The sequence below is a fragment of the Mesoplodon bidens genome (genome assembly GCF_964165515.1).
Source record: "Mesoplodon bidens genome assembly, chromosome: 19".
NCBI classification, from domain to species: Eukaryota; Metazoa; Chordata; class Mammalia; order Artiodactyla; family Ziphiidae; genus Mesoplodon; species Mesoplodon bidens.
Genome location: NC_138179.1, coordinates 39,255,865 through 39,274,633, shown reverse-complemented (window position 1 = coordinate 39,274,633; position 18,769 = coordinate 39,255,865). Strand labels below are relative to the sequence as shown.

General features: G+C 50.0%; 1 protein-coding gene across 1 annotated transcript in view; it reads right to left on the bottom strand.

Annotated features, from left to right (window-relative positions):
* The window catches only part of SAP30BP (SAP30 binding protein), a 34,476-nt gene that overhangs the window by 10,624 nt on the left and 5,083 nt on the right, over positions 1-18,769 (bottom strand). The window contains exon 4 of the mRNA XM_081218529.1: positions 2,930-2,972. Coding sequence (XP_081074655.1) covers positions 2,930-2,972 — 43 coding nt within the window. The remainder of the gene's footprint in view (positions 1-2,929; positions 2,973-18,769) is intronic.

Sequence of the window (18,769 nt, the reverse complement as noted above, 5' to 3'; positions counted from 1 at the left end):
CTCGAAATGAATCGAAAGCAGAAGACATCAGACCCACGTATGTGGCTATTGAGCAGCCAGCCTCAAACCATCTTCCCTGGAAACACACTGAGATGTGTATCCAGGCACATGGGGGCAGCTCGTGTCTGTGGCTGCTCCAGGTCTGCTTGGGGTGTTCTAGGCAGGCAGCCATACTCAGGATCTGAGAAGCCTGCCGTCAGCATGATTCACCCCAGGTGCGTGCCCAAGTCCCAAAACAGTGCTGGTATCCATAGTTGCCAGGTATAAATCTGCAAAGGAGCAGCTAGTCAGCTGGGCTTCTGTAATGGCAGGAGTGAAGGGATGCCTGGCAGGTGTTGTGGGGCTGGAAGCAGGAGGCAGCGGAGTGTCTCTCTGGCTCACTAGAGACCCAACTGGCTTACCACCCAGGGCCACTGTTCCAGGTCCACCCACGGGGCACCGGTGGGGCAACTGGAGGGGATGGCAGGACGCCCACGCTCAGCTCTGTCAGGCAGCTACAGCGCTGGGGAGCTCTGGGCCAGCTTCTCTGCTTTCCTTTGCTCCATTAAACCTGGGGCTGTCTATACATATGAAAACGCTGCCCACACCAGCAGAGCAACCCAAGTCCTACATCCAGAGGCATGAATAAAAGGAGCTGGGGGAAAAAAAAAAAAAAAAAAAGGAGCTGAGAGCCTCCCTGGTGGTGCAGTGGTTGGGAGTCTGCCTGCCAGTGCAGGGGACACGGGTTCGAGCCCTGGTCTGGGAGGATCCCACATGCTGCGGAGCAACTGGGCCCGTGAGCCACAACTACTGAGCCTGCGCTTCTGGAGCCTGTGCTCCACAACGAGAGGCCGCGACAGTGAGGCCCGTGCACCACGATGAAGAGTGGCCCCCGCTCGCCGCAACTGGAGAAAGCCCTCGCACAGAAATGAAGACCCAAAACACAGCCAAAAATAAATAAATAAATAAAAGGTAATGTGAAGTTCTTTAAAAAAAAAAAAAAAAGTCTAAGAACTTTATTAAAAAAAAACAAAACACTATGGGAAGTTTAAGAAACTAGACGAAAAAACAAGCAAACAAACAAAAAAGCAACAGAAAAACCCCCAACAAACTGTGATTCCATTTGTATCAATGGTTCTCAACCGGGGCAGTTCTGCCCCCCAAGGCAACATCTGGCAGTGTCTGGAAACATTTTTCGTTGTCCTATCTGGCAGGACGAGGGGGTTGCGATTGGCACCTAGTGGGCAGAGACCAGGAACGCTGCTAAAACACTGTACAGTGCACAGGCCAGGCCCCCACTGCAAAGAATTATCCAGCCTGAAATGTCAGTCGTGCCGAGGCCAACAAATCCTGATTTATAAGAAATCCTAAAAAAGACAAAACTACAGTGAAGAAAGTAGATCACTGCTTGCCTGAGGCTGAGGGAGGAAATGTCTGCAAGGGGCGGGCTACAGGGGAACACTCTGGAGTCACGGAAATGTTCTACGTCACGACTGTGGTGGGAGTTAACACTAAAAGCTGACGAATCTTACTCTATGCAAGTTACCCCTCAACAAAGCTATTTTCAAAAAGTGACAAGGAGAGGAAAAGTGAAAGCTGGTTGTGGAAGAAGTCGGGCTGACATGGCTGGTGCCCACACGCATTCCACTGCTCGTCAAGCGCTGCCAGCAGGAGTGGAGGGCGCTGCCTTGCTGGGCTCCTGGGCAGGCGCCTCTGACCCCACGCCCCCACCCCCAGCATCCTGGGGGTGAACAGCAGGGACCGGAGGCGAGAGGAGGCCGAGGCTCCAGTCCATCACCCACTCGGGGAAGGCCACGGGCTGCCTGGTGAGGCTGTGCTCTGTTCTCTCTGCCCGTGAAGCCGACTGGGCCACCCCTACAGCATCATTTTGCAAGAGCAAACTCTAAGGTTTTAGGAAAATTTGGGTTTTTATAGGGTAGGAAGGACTCATACCCCACTCATCAGAAAGCTCGGGGATAAAGGCAGGATCCCACTGAGCACGTGGGTTGCTCAGTGTGGTCACGCTGCTACCCAGTCCTTCCTCAGAAGACAAATATAATGAACAATTTTCAGTTCTTTCAGTCCGGAAAACCAGAATGGGTCCCTATCTCCCATCACCGGTGAAGGGATCCTATCCGGAGAAAGGTCAGGTTGGAGGGGCTGCAGGAAGCAGCATTTCCAGGCGGAGTCCGGGGCTTCCCAGGGCAGAGTGAGCACGTCTCAAAGGCTCTGTCTGGAAGCAGAGAAGCGGGCTCCGCAGGCCGCCTGAGAAGCAGGAACCCGCTTTGTGAAGACAAGTGGAGCAAGCGGAGAGAGACAGAGAGAGACGCGCACAGTCGCCACAGAGAGGGAGGGCCAATCCCCCCGCCGTGAGGCCGGGCCAGGCACTGGGAGAGCCCTCGCAAAGTCCGCGGCCAAACTGAAGGAGCCGAGAGGCTTCCTAAAAGGATTAAGAGGCTGAGGTTAACACGGAACTGGGATGACACGTGTGTCATTTTCCAGAACTGTAACCGCCCTGGCCAGTTACACAAAGGGCCCCAGACCCCAGGGCTGTGAGGCATGTTCCCTCCTGGGGACAGAGCAGGGTGCCAGCAGAGGCCACATGTTTGCTCCTTGAGCCCGTGAATATGCCAGCGGAGGGGGCTGCAGGGGTACAAGGCCGGAGGACGGACGCAGGGCACGAGGGGAACGAGCTCCCAGCTGAAGGGGGCCCTGAATCCCTCTTGACAACGCTGGCCACTGACCAAAGCCCAGTGAAACGCACCATGAATCTGACTGTCAAAGAAGAATTGTTCCCTGGGTGCCTTATCCAGACGTCTTAGAAAATGCCAAAGGCCCTGTGAGAGCGGCAGAGCAGCTGCCTTGGCCGAAGCAGAGAGAAGCCGCCTGCGTGGCTGGAAGCCAGTTGGCTCTGGGTGAGGCTCCCCGCCCCCCCCACCAGGATACTCACCAACTAATTCCTGGGGGTCTCGCTTTTCTACGTCTGGGTTATCCTGCAACAGAACAACAGAAACACAGGGAGTAAGCCCGGGCCTCCTGACCCGCAGTCACTCTCCTCACTGACACCACTCAGGAGTTTTAAGGAAGGAGAAAAGGTGAAAGCACCGTAAAGAGCCCCGAGAGTGAGCGGACACTTTGGGGGATCCTGGGACCCCTGCACCTCCGAATACCCCTTCTTCCTTCATCAGAGCAGCAGGGATGCTCCAGACACCTGCTTCAGTCTCTCCTCCACGGCCTCCAGCAGTGACCAGTACCCCTAACGCTGAGGAGAGCAAGCACCAGCCATGCAACAGCTGCCCACCTGGACCCTGCTCGCTGCCCTCCCCGGGCCCGGCCAGCCGCCCCAGAACACCAGCGCCTCCAGCTGGTGCCCAGGAAGCAAGAGGTGGCTACTTTACAACACACGAATCGCAAGACCAAAACGCAGAAGACTGTCTGCTCCCAAGAGATTTTTCGTACTCTCAGTTTCAGCAAAGAGAGGCTTTATCGCAAGGGGGCAGCTCATGGAACCCGGGGGCAGGCAGGCAGCGGGCCTTCAACAAGTCACGGCACTGGCCCCAAGAAGGCCTGGCTTGGAGGCAGCCTCACTCTGGCTCTCGCTGGCCCACCTGTCAGCTCTCCTTACGTTGGCTCACAGCCTCGCCAAAGAAAAGCTTTCTCTGACCCTTCCTGCAAACCCCCGTCCCCAGCACCCACTCCCACACGTCCTTCAGTTCTGGTGGCGTGCAGAGCCCTAGGAGCAGAGGTTTCTCATTGGACTGCTCTGGACTTGCTCTGGATTTCACTGCTCAGAGCAAATGCTTCATCTAAACCAAATCAGCCCGGAGAAGGCACCGTCCCAGCCGTGGTCACACACCCGGGCACCTTGGGGAGGAAGGCCTTTCTGCCCCAAATGCACAATGGCAGGAATGTACCTGTTTTCCCCATTTCTGGGGAAACCGAGCCCTTCAAACACAGTTAGGTCAGGGGTCTCAAGTGCCATAAGACGGTAATGATCACAGTGGCAGAAGCTGTGCTCGGGAGATTGTTGGATCTCACGCCCCCCCCCCGCCCCCGCTGCCTCTGGCTGGTGAGGGAGGAGATAAGACAGTAAAAACTCTGGACCCGATGGGCACATGGAAACGGCCGTGGAGCTCTGTGCGCTCCGTTGACACGAAGCAATGTTACACTGAGGTGACGTCTCAAAAGGGAAGGGGCAGGAAGACCACCCCCCCACCCCAGGCTCCACACCAAGACCAGAGCAGCAGTTCTTAGCCCCCTTCTCCAAAAAGTCCCTCCTAGCTCTGGGACAGGCCAAAACCCCCTCATTCTTCGGCACACTTCAGTTATTCATTCGACCTGGATGGGCATAATGCCCAGGCCAGGCTGCTTAGCAAACATCTCCTCCAGCCACCCGCCCCCTGATGATCAGGTGGGCAAAGCGGAGGCGCACCCAAGGGCTGCCGTGCCAAATTCAGGCTGGTTATCCATCAGCTGCTCTCCAGAGAGAGCCGGTCTCCACGGGTCCCACAACCGTCCCTTTGTAGCTGTGACTCTGGAAGAACCAATGTTAAAGAGCAGGGCAGTAACAAAACGTTGGACTGTAAAAGTTCCTTACATTTCCCCTCTAGGGGACAGCTTTCTGGGTGCTAACTGTGGGAAAGCATCAGTTGGGTACATCCTTCCTCCCCTCCTGGGCCATTTGGCTGGTCGTACAGGACTGACCCGTTAATTCTTCAAAGGCCCCCGAGGGCTCTTTCCCAAAGCACTGCCCCAGCCCTTTTCGTGGCCAAAATGCAGAGCAGCGAAGAAAGAGGCAAGATATCCACATGGGAATTCAGCCACGTCTGCTCCAGAGGCACAGGAAGTTAGTTGCCAAACAGGCAGCTTCTCTTCAAAGGGGAAAGTACTTGTTCACACCAGGGGCTCCTCGGAGAGATGAAAGGGTGTGAGGCTCCCTGGGGCTCTCCTGTGCCCCAGCGAAGGGAGGGGGAGGGGTGGGGAGAGGTGGGTATTCCTGCGTCTCACAAGCCCCTGGCCTGGCTTAGCTGAGGTCTGTTTAGTCACGTCTCTGGGAGAAAAAGAAATGATCGGGCAAAGTCACAAACAGGAAGTTCTCTCCACTTCTTTCAGTCTTTCCTTTTCTGGCTTGGCTCCTCATTTCCCCCCAAGTTTATCTTTCTACACATGCCACAGAACAAAAAAAATTAACTGGGTAGCTGGTTTCAATCTGCCAACTAGTCTAGTCTCTGGTTTTCTGCCCTCACAGGGTGCGCGCACACACACAAACACAGACACACACACACAGACACACACGGACAGAAGGGGGCGGGTAGTGCCCAGAGTGCACCCCAAGTCCCCTGGAGCTATGGCCTCTTATTCAATCCCAAACCCAGCAATCACAGAGAGAAGTCCCACCCCCACCTTCCCAGCAGCGAATCAAGCTCCACACTATCCCCAAGCAAAGTATCGACCAATGGACCATGGACCCAACTGTGAGAAGATTCTCCTGAAAGCTAAACGTATAAATGAGCCTCCACAGACTGGAAGCCCTACAATTCTGCACAAAGGTCTCCTGGAAAGACTTTGGAATCTGTCATTGTTCAGATCCCCCATTCGTGTCACATGTACCCGTGTGACTCCTAAGGCCCTGGAGAATCAAACAATGGGACTCTGTGACTCCTGGTGGCCACATCTTGTGACGCTTTAGAATGGAATTCCTCTGCCCTCTGACGTGAACAAGCTGGTTGTGGGCCTGCTGAGCTCCTGGGCACGTGGTGTGGTACCAAGGTGCCCGGAAGAAGAAAGCCGACGACACGGTACTTCCGGATCCTAAAGCAGCCTAACCCCCCGACCCCCTGCCCTGACCCTGAGAAGAAGGGCTTGGTTCTGCCCCACAACAAAGGGCCTGAGCCACAGCATCACACATGCTCTTGGAATGGAGGTGGGTGCAGGACTTCAAGTGATGCTGAAGAAACCCCAGCAAGGAAGGAGAGTCAGGGTGCCCAGTGAGACCACTGAAGACAGGGGTCCAATACCCCAAAGATGCTTTTTAGAACCATTTATGCTCAACTGTCCATTGAGGCAAGTTTCATCCAATGAAAGCAGCCTTGCGGGGAGGAGAGGGGGGTCCACATTCAAGACAAAGACCCAGAGAGACAGTCATGCCTCGGATACCAGGAATTCAGCACAAAAATGAACAATGTGGGCTTCCCTGGTGGCGCAGTGGTTGAGAATCTGCCTGCCAATGCAGGGGACACGGGTTCAAGCCCTGTTCTGGGAAGATCCCACATGCCGCAGAGCAACTGGGCCCGTGAGCCACAACTACTGAGCCTGCGCATCTGGAGCCTGTGCTCCGCAACAAGAGAGGCCATGACAGTGAGAGGCCCGCGCACTGCGATGAAGAGTGGCCCCCACTTGCCACAACTAGAGAAAGCCCTCGCACAGAAACGAAGACCCAACACAGCCAAAAATAAATAAATAAATAAATAAATTTATAAAAAAAAAAAAAAAAAAAAAAATGAACAATGTACCCCACGATAGTTATTTCGGAAGCCAGCCATGGTGTCAGAAAAAACAACGGATGAAGTATTTAAAAGGACAGAGCTAAGGAGATGGAAGGTTCACACCATTAAACTGCCAGTAGTTCAAGAAACTGGTTTTACAAAACCTGCTATAGAGTCTCAGTATGTCCTTAAAGAGGCAGAAAGGGAGCAGCAAAGCAGATACAAGTAAAAAGCAACAAGAACCCACTGTTCCCTTTCTTCCCCAAAGCGGTGTTTCCAAAGGCACACAGGACACCTGCCCTGACTTGCGTGAATCCACCCTCCCTGGCCTCCAGCTGGATATTCAGTTCTTCAAAGAAATGAACTCAGCCTGGAGATCTATTTACCAGACAGCTGGACGTCTGCGTCAGCCGGGAGGCATGGAGCCCACAGCCCAGAGACCGGGCCAGACCTGGGCGTGACAGTACATGCCCCTCAGACACAGCAGGCTGAGCGCTTTTCTTGCCTAGGAGAGCATCTCACATAGCAGTTCCTAGGAGAAAACACCAGGTAAACCGTTTCTGCTCTCTAGTTCAAGTCCAATTAAGACACAATGAAAAACAAAGCAAAACAAAATCCACATCTCCCTAAGAAGCCTAGTGAGAAGACAGGAAAGGGAGGGGAGGAAAGAGAGCTCTGAGGCCTCTTCTTCAGACTGTCTGCACCCCTCCAACCTCCCTGGGCTTCACTTCAGTCCCACCGACCAGGGCACGAGTGGCTGCTGCGGGCTGGGGGTCGTCCCTGGAGGACTGTGGTCTGAACCCAACACCGCCGACTTCTTAATCAACTGTGGCTGAGATGTGGAAGAATCTAACGGCCATGGCAGGGGCCTTGTCCTCAGGAATTACAGAATCTGAAATGTGGTTCCCCGTGCAGAGAATATAAAAGTCCGGCCACCGGCAAAACTATGACTGGAGCAGAGGAAGGAAGGAAAAATAATATGGCTCCAAGAAGCGGGACAAGCTGCCATGTGAGCTGGGAGGATTTACTCAGCAGAGGAGTAGCAGCTTCTGGTGGGGAGAATGGAGGTTTATTTACAGCCAACAATGCTTCATCAACCCTTCCTGGAACCAGCCCCACCAAGTGCACTCAAAGGTCCGGCGTCCAACTTGAGACAAAGCAACGTAGCTTCCGGCAGCTGGATTCTGCCAAACCTCAATGTCGCCTTTTCTCCCCAGTTCTGGGAGCATTAGGCACAGAGAAAGCAGAAACAGAGGGCAAAGGGTAGCCTCTCCCTGCTCCGGGGAAAAGAATGCTACAGACTTATGTTTTCTGTTGGATGATGTAATCCTGGATCTTAAAAGTAGGGGGCAGCTGGGGAGGCAGATTAGCAAAACAAAGCCTCCCAAATCTTCTGTCCTCTCAGACCTGGGGCTGCCCCAGGAGTTATAATGCCCTAATGACATCTCACTTCATGAGCAGGGTACCCACTTAAAAATGAAACCTCACTGTGGCCTGAGGCGCCCGGGGCTCCCTGCCGGCCATTTCAGCACCCTCCCCCAACCTGGATCCTGGCAAAGCTGCTCCCTGGATCACCCCCTCCCCACTCCTGCCTAGTAAGCCCCATTCAGACTTCAGACTTTGGTTCAAGGAAGCTTTCCTCCACCACACCCGCATCCAGCCGAGACATCTGCCCTATTCTGTGCTCTCACTGTCTTATTTACCACTGTGTTCCCAGCACCTGCAATAGTCAGTGCCCTGCCCACAACAGGTGCTCACTGATGATAGACAGACAGACACACACACTTTCTCCCTCTCTCTCTCCTTTCTAATCTGTTAACTGCCCAGTGGTCAGTTTTTCTTCAGTCCAGTTTAGGGTTTCAAAGCCACCATCACCTGTAGTGCATTAACCCCCAGACTCCAAACCTGTTCAAGTCCACAGTTAATTTCAATTTCAATGTGTGGACTCGATATAAGAAAGGGAGGCCATTGTCGGGCTTCCCTGGTGGCGCAGTGGTTGAGAGTCTGCCTGCTGATGCAGGGGACATGTGTTCGTGCCCCGGTCCGCGAAGATCCCACGTGCCGCGGAGCGGCTGGGCCCGTGAGCCATGGCCGCTGAGTCTGCGCGTCCGGAGCCTGTGCTCCGCAACGGGAGAGGCCACAACAGTGAGAGGCCCGCGTACCGCCAAAAAAAAAAAAAAAGAAAGAAAAAAAAAAAGAAAGGGAGCCCAGTGGAGGAGCTAAATAAAGGGGCTAGAGCTGCAATAAAGGTTGATATGGAACAAGCAGAAAGGTGTGCATGTGGAGGCACCTATGCTGAATTTAAAAAAAACCCTTAAATCTGCCTTGTTGCTCCTAATCTTAAGACGAAAGAGAATTACCGTATAGTTCATTTATTTATTCCACAAATAACTTATCAAGCATTTATTATGTACCAGGCAATGGGTCAAATACTGGGCATGTGGAATGAACAAAATTCAGTCTAGGAGAATAATCTTAGGTATCACGGTAAGCACTTCAGTGAAAGGTCTCACTGAATTCTCATAACAGGCTCACGAAATTGTGGGCAGACAACCCTGCTGCTTCAGAAGCCACTGGTGTGCCTAGGAAGCCCTCCTGAAAGCTTCAAGCTGATGGTCAAACGAGGTTTTCTGAGGCACATGTGAGTCACTGCAGGTTGCCAAGAAAGCAGCAATTCTGGAACATCTGTTGAGATACCTCCAAGCTCCAGAATAAAATTACTGTCGTTTGACAGACACGGTTGGGGGCGTGGATCGAGAGTGGCAGTAACCCAAGACTTAGTGGAAGTCACGGAACCCAGTGCCACGTGGGGGACAGCCCACCCGTGGCACAAATGCCTGGTGTGGGTTGTTCTACCCACACACCCAGGAGAGCCCTGGAGAAAGCCCATCACCAGCACATTTCCTTCGGCTGTATCCTGTTGGTCAGGATTGGGCCACTGCCACGGCAGGCTGCCTGCCTGCAGATGGAAACACTCAACTTATCACAAAAATGGGCGGAAGTTGGTGGGGCCACTTTGGATGCGATGGACTCGCCTTCAGTCCCAGCTCATTGCCGGGAAGGCTCAGCTCCCCAGGCAGAGAGGTTTCTACAGGAAAAACATTAAACAGGCATCTGCCAAGACAAACTAAGCCAGGTCTGGAGCTGGCCTTGTCGACTGAAGCAAAGGAGGGGAAGGGGAGAGGAACAGTCTCTCTCTCTGAAAATCCTGTCTCCAGTGATGCCCACACGCTCAGCATGGCGCTGATGCTCTGTCACGTGGAACCAACCAGAATTTACGTGAAGGCAAAGCTCTGGCTGGAGCCACTTCTGAAGGGGAGACTTTATTATCTGACTATTACAAGCGTAACCACAGATTTGATTCAAGACCCCTGAAGACCCTGAGTTTCTTGAAAGCTGTAGATGCTTAGAGAGGGCCATTCCATTTCTCTCTCTCCTGCCCAGGGTGTCAGGTGGGCTGTGCCTGGGCAGAGAGGTTACCTCACGTCAAGGATTTGAGTCAAGTCCTCAGTGGTGAGGCCAGGCTGCACTTTCTTCTTAAGGGTTTTCCACAAAAACAGTGTCTCTATGCTTTGAGTTGGAGAGCTTGGAGCCAGACAAGGACAAAGAAGTCAGCTTTGTGAGGCTGAGGACAGCAAAGCGAAGTTTCTGAGACACACCTCAACAGCGCCACCCAATTACGAAAGCATTACCTTGCCTGGGGGGTCAACTGCCAAGCTGCAATGTTAGATTAACATCGGGGCAAAAAGCAGTGAGATGCCAGAAAGCCAGGAGTGTGGACATGCACACTGGTCCTCAGGTACATACTGGTAGGAAGAGGATTAACTATCTACTGGGCCAGAAGGAATGCCAGAATCTTTAAGGCACTGCTTAGGGAAAATTTAGTTTTCAATTGTATCCCAATGTTAAGAATACAAACGAGTAAAATCCTGTCAAATCCAGAAATCACACAGTAGCATCTCAAGGGACATGGATTGAAACACAGAACGAAGGTGAGAAGTGCTGGATCCCTCAAGACAGGCAGCTTGCCTTCTGCATCATAAATTTCAAACAGATAAATCATCACTGGGGAAGGCCCCAGCCACACCTCGGTTAGTAATCTGTGGCATGTAGTTCCGTAGGGAAGGAAGTCTGTCAGGGCTTGCACGGCTGATGGGCAGGCGGACTGGGCACGTAGCGGCTCCTTCTCGGATGGAGAACCGCACAGGGGTGGGGTGGGGCTTCTGGGGCTTCAGCTGACTGGGAGCGAGTGCAGTCAAGCAGGCCCTGATGGCAGCTGTGGTGCAGCCAAGAGTAGGGGTTAGAGGGAGAATAATGGTCCTTCTTGCTTTTGCAGGAGACCACAACTTCCAGCAATCACAACATTTCTCCCAGCGGTGTTTAGCTACAGATATAGCCAGGCCTTCTTCAGAAGGTGGCAAGACAAAGGACCTACCTTGGGTTTCTTTCAATCTGGACAAGACAGCTACTTCCACAGCCTGCCCTGTCTCTGTCTTTCTGTCTGCTGCTCAGATCAGATCACCACCCAGACAGACTTGTAGACCCCAGCCTGGGGTGGGTGGGTTCTCCCCAGCATGGAAATTCTATGTCACTCACTCTGCAAGGGCAACCCCCGCCTTGCTGAAGACCAGGCCTAAAGAAGGCCGCGTGGCTATTCACTGCGGTGAGAGCAAGGAAATGCCAATGTTAAATAGGCCTGGGTATTTTCAACAGTTCAAAGGCCTAATTACAATAGCCAGAAGTTAAGAGTGGATGGCCCATCTGTTGCATATTGGCTGAGTGCAGCTTTTTCCATAAATTTTGCACACACATATGCACTAAATTGAGTGGCTGTCTAGCAGTCACAGGCGAGATGTTCCACTGAATGTTCAGTTGTTCCCAGGGGATTTCTGGGCTGTTGCCAGGATTCTGTGGCCTGTAATCTGGTTGGTTATCTCTTTGTAAATGTACATATAACTCAATCACAATAAATATATAGTATTTTCAAAATTCAAAAAAAAAAAGAGTGGATGGCTCACAAACCAGCAATGGTCAAGGGCCATTTCCTTCTCTGGTCCTAGGTGAGTCATGCTGTCATTTTTTTTTTTTCTAATAAGCACTCAAAGGATCATGGGGTATGGGGGGTGCAGAACATGGGGGGCAGATAGGAAAATAAAACCAAGATGGAGGGACCAAGCATATATTCTCCCTCTCACACTCGAAACCAGAACTCAGTAAAAGCTAACATACATTATTCAAGTCTCATAATAACCCCATGAAGCAGATTTTATTATTTCCATTTTACAGACGAGCAAACTGAAGCAAAATACAATGACGCAGTTTCTTGCCCAATAAATGGCAATGTTGGAATTCAAGCTCCAGCCTGACTCCAAAGCCTAGAAATACCACTTCCCAACTTCTCACCTCCTCCCTTGAGACCAGGAGGCTGTGAATAGTCAGTTTCTTCGAAGCCCTTGGTTCAACCATTGGGGAAGCCAACATCGAAGACCAAGGAGGTAAAATTCCTCTCCAGGAATGACTCCATAGCAGATCACAGGCAAAGCAGGTGTTAAACCCTTGACTTAAGGGGAAGACGGCCAGAACTATTACCTTTTAACTGTAACGATCAGGGGAAAGAGCTCAAGAATCCATGGTGCCCCAGTGAGTAATGTCTGAGTTGACTTGAACGGAAGACAAGGTCCTGAGGACTTAATCATATACACAGTGGGTGCTGCCACCCCTGTCCTTAGCCTAGAGATTTCCTGGGGGCTTACAGAAAATATGCTACCAAAACCCGAATCCTACTAAGCCAGCCTCACTTACTGGGTGAACAATCCTGCAGACTTCCAATGAGAACTCAAATTTTGAAGAATGAGTTCTTTCTTTTGACTTGTGTAAAGAGCACGGCACATTTCCTGTCCATCAGGGAATCTCATTGGAAAGAAATTGCCTACGTAACACTTTATTCGATAACAGTTACAAAAATATATTCACATTTTGCTACTATAACGTGCCATTTTTGGATTTTATTTTAGTTAGCTGAATATATGAGAAGAACTAAGGGAAGTGATGTGAAGTGTGTTGTTACTGACTGGTATTACTACTAGAACAAAAGCTGGTGAATCTCAATCTTTTCTTCATCATTCCCCATTTGGAGGTATTTAGAAAATTACAAAAAAAATCTTTCCTACAGCAGTTTTATTGAGATATAACCCACCACTTAATTCTGAAGTGTTATTTTTTCATTTGTGTCATGCTATTATATAATTACCCAGACTATAGCAACACTGAAGATGTTTATAATACAAATGAGAACAAAACTGGATACAAAATATATAAGCTATTATACAGGTGAACCTAAAAAGATGGAAGAATGAAAATGGCTGCACTGTTAGGATCATGGAATTAGGTGACTTTTTTTCTTTTCTTAAATATTCAATCTTGCTTCTCTAATAGTCTGACAATAAAATATGCACAATATAAAAACAACAAAACCCTGACAAGATAACCACTAGAAAAAGTGCTTTATGACCCTTTCCGTGTCAAAGACCTCTAAGTAAAGGTCCAAGTTTAAGCTCTAACAAGATAACCTTTGCTGTCCCATCCTGAAAAATAATTCTCAATAGAACATTCCTCAAGTGAGGGTTCCCCAGAAGCTCACCAAGCAAAGGCACACAACGACCCATCTCCACTGGCTGGAAAGGGCCTTGGTTCCTCTGCTGCACCCCACAACCTGCCCTCTGAAGTAGCCTTCAGGACGACTAGAACCCATGCTGCTTGTCTGTGAAAAGCTTAGCATCTCCTTTTCCGATTCCAGAGTCCTGGAGGTATAGCAAACACACCCAAAGCCCAAAGCGGAAAACATTTTGCTCTGCGTGGATCCTGCGGAAGCTGGCAGCCTCTCCCCTTACGCGGTCAATGAGAATGGCTGGCAGGCTCCTGAAAGTTCTTCCTAGAATCAGTTGTCAACAACAGACTCCTGTTGTGGAAACAAGCTCCTCGGGCTGTTTTCGGTCTCCAGATCTTTGATTCTGACATTTTAAAAGATCAATGATAGTGCTGGGTCGGGGCGGGGGGTGGGGGGAGTGGGGGGCGCGGGGAAGGGCTGGAGAGGAGAGGAAGTTTGGGAAATACCGAGTCAGCTCTTCTCGAGGCAGATCCTTCATCTAAACTCTGAGTCAATTAACAACACATGGCGATGAAGACACTCGACCTTCTTGAGGGAATTCAGGTGTGTATGTGCAGCCACCGAAGGCAGAGACCCATTCACCGCGCTGAGCCAGGCCTCCAGGGGAGGGTGAGCGAGGACTTCACCAAGCCCCACCGCTCTGGGACTCTAAGACTATCTAGCAGCGCAGTTCCCAAGCTCTCCATCAAGGCCCCCCAGGCGCCCCCCAAAGGTGCCCGTGATATTTAAAAATTTCAAGGGAAACAGCATTACTTGACATCTGTCAGATACCACACTAATTTATGTATTATTTTTTTCAAGTGGCTACTAAATTGTGAGGACACGGATGCTGACTGCAGGCAGCAAATTACTTAATAAACAGAATTGTTAGGTCATTTCTTGTGGCCTAGGAGTTTTGTGAAAACTTCCTGTGATACCAAGGGTGCCGTGAACTGAGAAACTGTGGCAACTTCTGACCTCCAGGATGAGGGCGTAGAATCAGACTGTGTTTGGGTGAGAAGGCTGAGTACTGCTCACAGCTGCATCTTAGGCTGACAAAAACTTGTTCCTACACGTTCTCTCCTATCACTGCCACAATCACCTGGAACAGTGGGTATCATGGCCCTGACTTCAGCGGAGCTGAGCACAGTTTAAGTTATGTGCCTGTTGGCCACAGCTGGAGGGCAGCCGAGCCAGCGCTCAACCCAGGTCTTCTGACTCCAAACCCACTAGACCGGCTCTGAGTTGTGAACTCTACATTTCTGCACTACTTTTGGGCTCGAAGGATTTTTTTAATGTTTTCTTTGAGCTGGGGTTGTACACGCCTTTTAAAAAATGCTGGCACAACTTTTGCCCCACCCGATGTCACCTCTTTGACCCAGAGACACTTTTATTTTGACAGATGTTTGCTCCTTGGGCCGAGAGGATTCTTTCCCTGGGTCAAAGCCTGGACCACAGTGCCTCAGGGGGCCGGCCATCCCGCCCTGCACCGGGAAGCTGGGCCTCCCAGTTAGCTTGGCAATGGGCTGCTCCAGCTTGCCCGTGCCAGCTCATTAGTGCCCGTGTTTGTTTGCAAAGGAAGAGTGTGTCAGGGACAGTGAGTGAGTGGAAATACCTTTATCCACGGGAACTGTGGGAGTGGGGAAAAAAACAAACGGGGAAAAGTTCTAGGGCAACTGAGGTAAAACAAGGACAAAGGAGAGTGGTGAAAAGGGAAGCTCACAGGCCGAGGGCAAACAGGTGGAGGAAACACTTGAGCCTTCGGGCCCCTGTCCCTGTGGTAAGGAGCTGGACAGACGACTGCCACTCCTAGTCTGACTTTTTCTAGGACAGCAGTGCCACCTTCTGCCGAGTAACTGACACATCTGAGTCGGGCTGCTTACTGAAGAGATGAGACCAGAAAGTTGAAGTCAGAGAACAAGATACGGTGGAACAGAAATGCTGAAGCACTGTTTCCTGTGGGACACTCTGCCACGTCCTCCAGCTCCTTTTCCCTAGTTTAGGGCAAACTCAGCAACCCCAGGGCCCGATCCCTGCCGCCCTGGGCTGACGGATCAGGACCAAAGGCTCCCTACAGAAGGGGGTCTGGAGTTCTCATCTCGTCCTCAAATTCCCAAATATGGGACTTGGCACTCATAGGTAACCCCAAACATCAGAGTGATAAAAAATAAGGGCAATTTCCAGTCTTTGTACTCTACATTTGTACTTCCTAAAGTCAAGAGATGATAAAGTTGGAGAATACTCAACTTTGCTTATCCACAATGCCAAGTCCTTTCCCAAGAAACACCCTGGGGGTTTTAGTCCAACCCCACCCTCACATTTCTTTTAGGACATTCGTTCCTGAAAAGGCCAGAAACAGAGAGTTCACTGCCTCCTGTGGCACCTCGACTCACTTCTGGCCAGAGACGAAAGGCAGCTCTTCGTTATGCGAAGGCGAACATCTCCCCGTTGCTTCGAGTTCCGCACGGGGCTGCCACCGCCCTTCCCTCACCAGACCTGCAAACAGCAGACAGAACTGCCAGCTCTTCCCCAGTCTTCCCACTCCCAGTTCCTTAACTTGTCCCCCCGTGACGTGGCTTTAAGTCTCCTCACCTCTGCTCTCCTTGGAGCATAGTCCGGGTTAAAATGCAGAATCCAGTACCCCAAAACAGGCTCGGTGACATGTATGACCAGCCTGGGAAGCGTGCTGAGGGGGCACTGGTCATCGCAACTAACGCCACTGAATGCAGACGGGCCGGACACCAGTAAGCTAAGTATTCGTTACATTTACTCAGTGAATCCTCACAAAACAAACGAGGCAGGTTTGACTATGCGGCCTCGTCGTTCTCCAGATGCTCTATTGCCTCCAACACGGCTCAAGACCCCATAAGGCTAACAGCTCAATGGACAGGTACAGGGCAATGAAAGCAGCTATCAAATCGTTAATTAACATTACCAACCCAAGAGTTCTGTTTTTGAAGAACAGGAGTTCTTGAAGTTGATCTGTGGACCCCTGGGGGGTCTGCAAGGTCAAAACTATTTGTGTAATACTAAGACATTATTTGCCCTTTCGCTGTGTTACATTTACAGGGGCAACAACGGGTAAACTTCTTGGCCCTTTAGAATAAATCAAGGCAGCGGCACCAAATTTAGCAGTAGTCATACTCTCGGTTTAAAAAAAAAAAGCAAATTTCACTTAAGAATATCCTTGACGAAGCAGTAAAAATGATTCATCTTCATCACTGAGTACATTTTAACATTTTGTGTAACTGAGTTACAAGCTGAACTAGCTGTTTTCTTCATGGAATATCACTTTTACTTGAAAGAATAACTGACAAACTATGGTTATTCAGACTTATGTAGCTGGCAGGCATTTTCTTAACAACAAAGCCCATCACTTCAGGGAAAACTCTCATGATATTTACTGGCAATGATAAAATTCAAGTCCTCAAGCAAAAATTAGAATCTGGGAAAATACACACTTCCCACTGTGAGCGTGACAACTTTCTGATACTTAATGGCTTGTCTGATGAGATCAGAAATGTCACTAACGAATAAGATTTTTTTTGGATACTACAGAACAAAACGTGTCAACATTTAGGAGACCTTCATAACTCGGTGAGCCAACATTGTCCAAATCACTAGTGTCTGACGATGTAATATCATGTATGGGCAAAAGAGCCATTTAAAGTGCGAGAGACCTGTGGATTGAAGTGAAGCAGAGTCCAAAAAGTTCATTGATTCACATTCTTGTTGCAACTAACCTTTAGGAAACTACCACCTGTTGAGTTATGATGAAGCATCAAACATCCACAAGTACTTGAAGGGCTATCAAAATACTCTCCTCCTGGGCTTCCCTGGTGGCGCAGTGGTTGAGAGTCCACCTGCCGATGCAGAGGACACGGGTTCGTGCCCCGGTCCGGGAAGATCCCACATGCTGCGGAGCGGCTGGGCCCGTGAGCCATGGCCGCTGAGCCTGCGCGTCCGGAGCCTGTGCTCCGCAACGGGAGAGGTCACAGCAGTGAGAGGCCTGCGTACCACAAAAAAAAAAACCCCAAAACTCTCCTCTTTCCAACAACCTGTCTGTATGAAGCAAGAGTTTTTCGAATTCTTCAACCAAAAAAACATGTTGCAATAGACTGAACACAGAAGCAGTTATGAGAACCTAGCTGCCTATTCAACTAGACATTAGACATTAAGGAGACTTGTAAAATGGTAAAACAATGCCAATTTTTGTTCTAACTTTTGTTTTGGAAGTGATAATTTCTCATAAAAACATTATTTATGTGAATATGTAATAGGTTTGTTATTTTAAAATATACAAATATTTAAAACATCAAGAGAGAAAAACAAAATGAACAAAAGCTTTTTGGGATCCTAGTTTTTAATTGTGTAAAGAAACGAAAATGTTTTGAGACCTGCTATAGTAAAAAATTAAAAGCAGATCTTAAAAAGCCAAAGTAGGAAGGAGTGCCATCTAGTGAAAACAGAGTTATGACATCAATTCATTTGCTAACAAAATAAATGACACTTCCAGTGACATATCCTATTGTTAGAAACTTCACATACTGAAGGCAGAAATATGCAAAATTAAGGGCTTAGAATACAAAAGTATTGTTAAATATCAACTGAAATAAAACTTAAATGTGCCAGAAGAGCTCCGGAATAGAGGGAGGTTTGAGAGGGGTTTGAGGCAGAGGCTGAAACCCGAAGACAGTGTGATACCAGCTCAGGCAGGAGAGGAAGTCAGGGCCAGGACGAAGCATGGGGAGCACACAAAACTCATGCTGGGGACACCGTTTCTAGTCCTTGGCGATGCCACGAGGACTTGGTCTTTCTGTCCCCCTGGTGGGCCTCTGCTAGCTACTGGGGACCAGAGGACGTCTGAGCTGGAGAACTCCGCCTGACCCCCTCTATGCTCACCCCCCAAAAGAACTACATCAAGTTACTCTGAGGGCTGGATTTTGTGTTCTCATTTCTGACGGCTCCCTAACAGGAAGAGAAATTGTTCCTTGAGGACTTTTCATTTCACAGATTGGAAATTCAAACGACTGAATGAAATACAGTAACGCACATCAGTCAACCTCCATGTGGGACCAAGAAAGGGGAGGCTGAACATAAAAAGACATTAACCAACGTCCCCATCCTACCCCCTCTCTTTTTTGGCTGTTCTTCCTCTCTCATACAGGCATGTCATTCTCAGGGGATTTGCTGTATTCCAGAAGGGGTGACAGTTAAGGGCATGCACCCTGCTCTCCAGCCAACTTCCCCAGGAGGCTTCAGCTTCAGGCGAAGGCTGGCAGCTGTACACATAAAGGCTCCAGGTCCCACAAATCCTCCTTTCTGTCCACAACTGAAGCCCTGACTTGGCGACCCCCAAGGCTTATTTTATGCACAGGCTCCAAGGCCCAAATACCTCAAATACTAAGACAGAAGATGGACACTAACACTACTGACCATTTTCTTTCTGTGAGCCCAAGGAGAGCTTGACGGTCCTTGATGCAGGCCACGGGTCTACCCTCCTGCTAGTAATGCTTGGCCAGGTTCTGAAGCCTGCATTCCTCACTAGGCACAGGAAGGAGCTGGCATTTGTGGTTTGTAGGACATTTCTTTTTTCTCCTGCATGCTGGTGCCTAAACGTTCTTTCTTGGTAAAATTTCTTATCTGCATCATCCGCAGC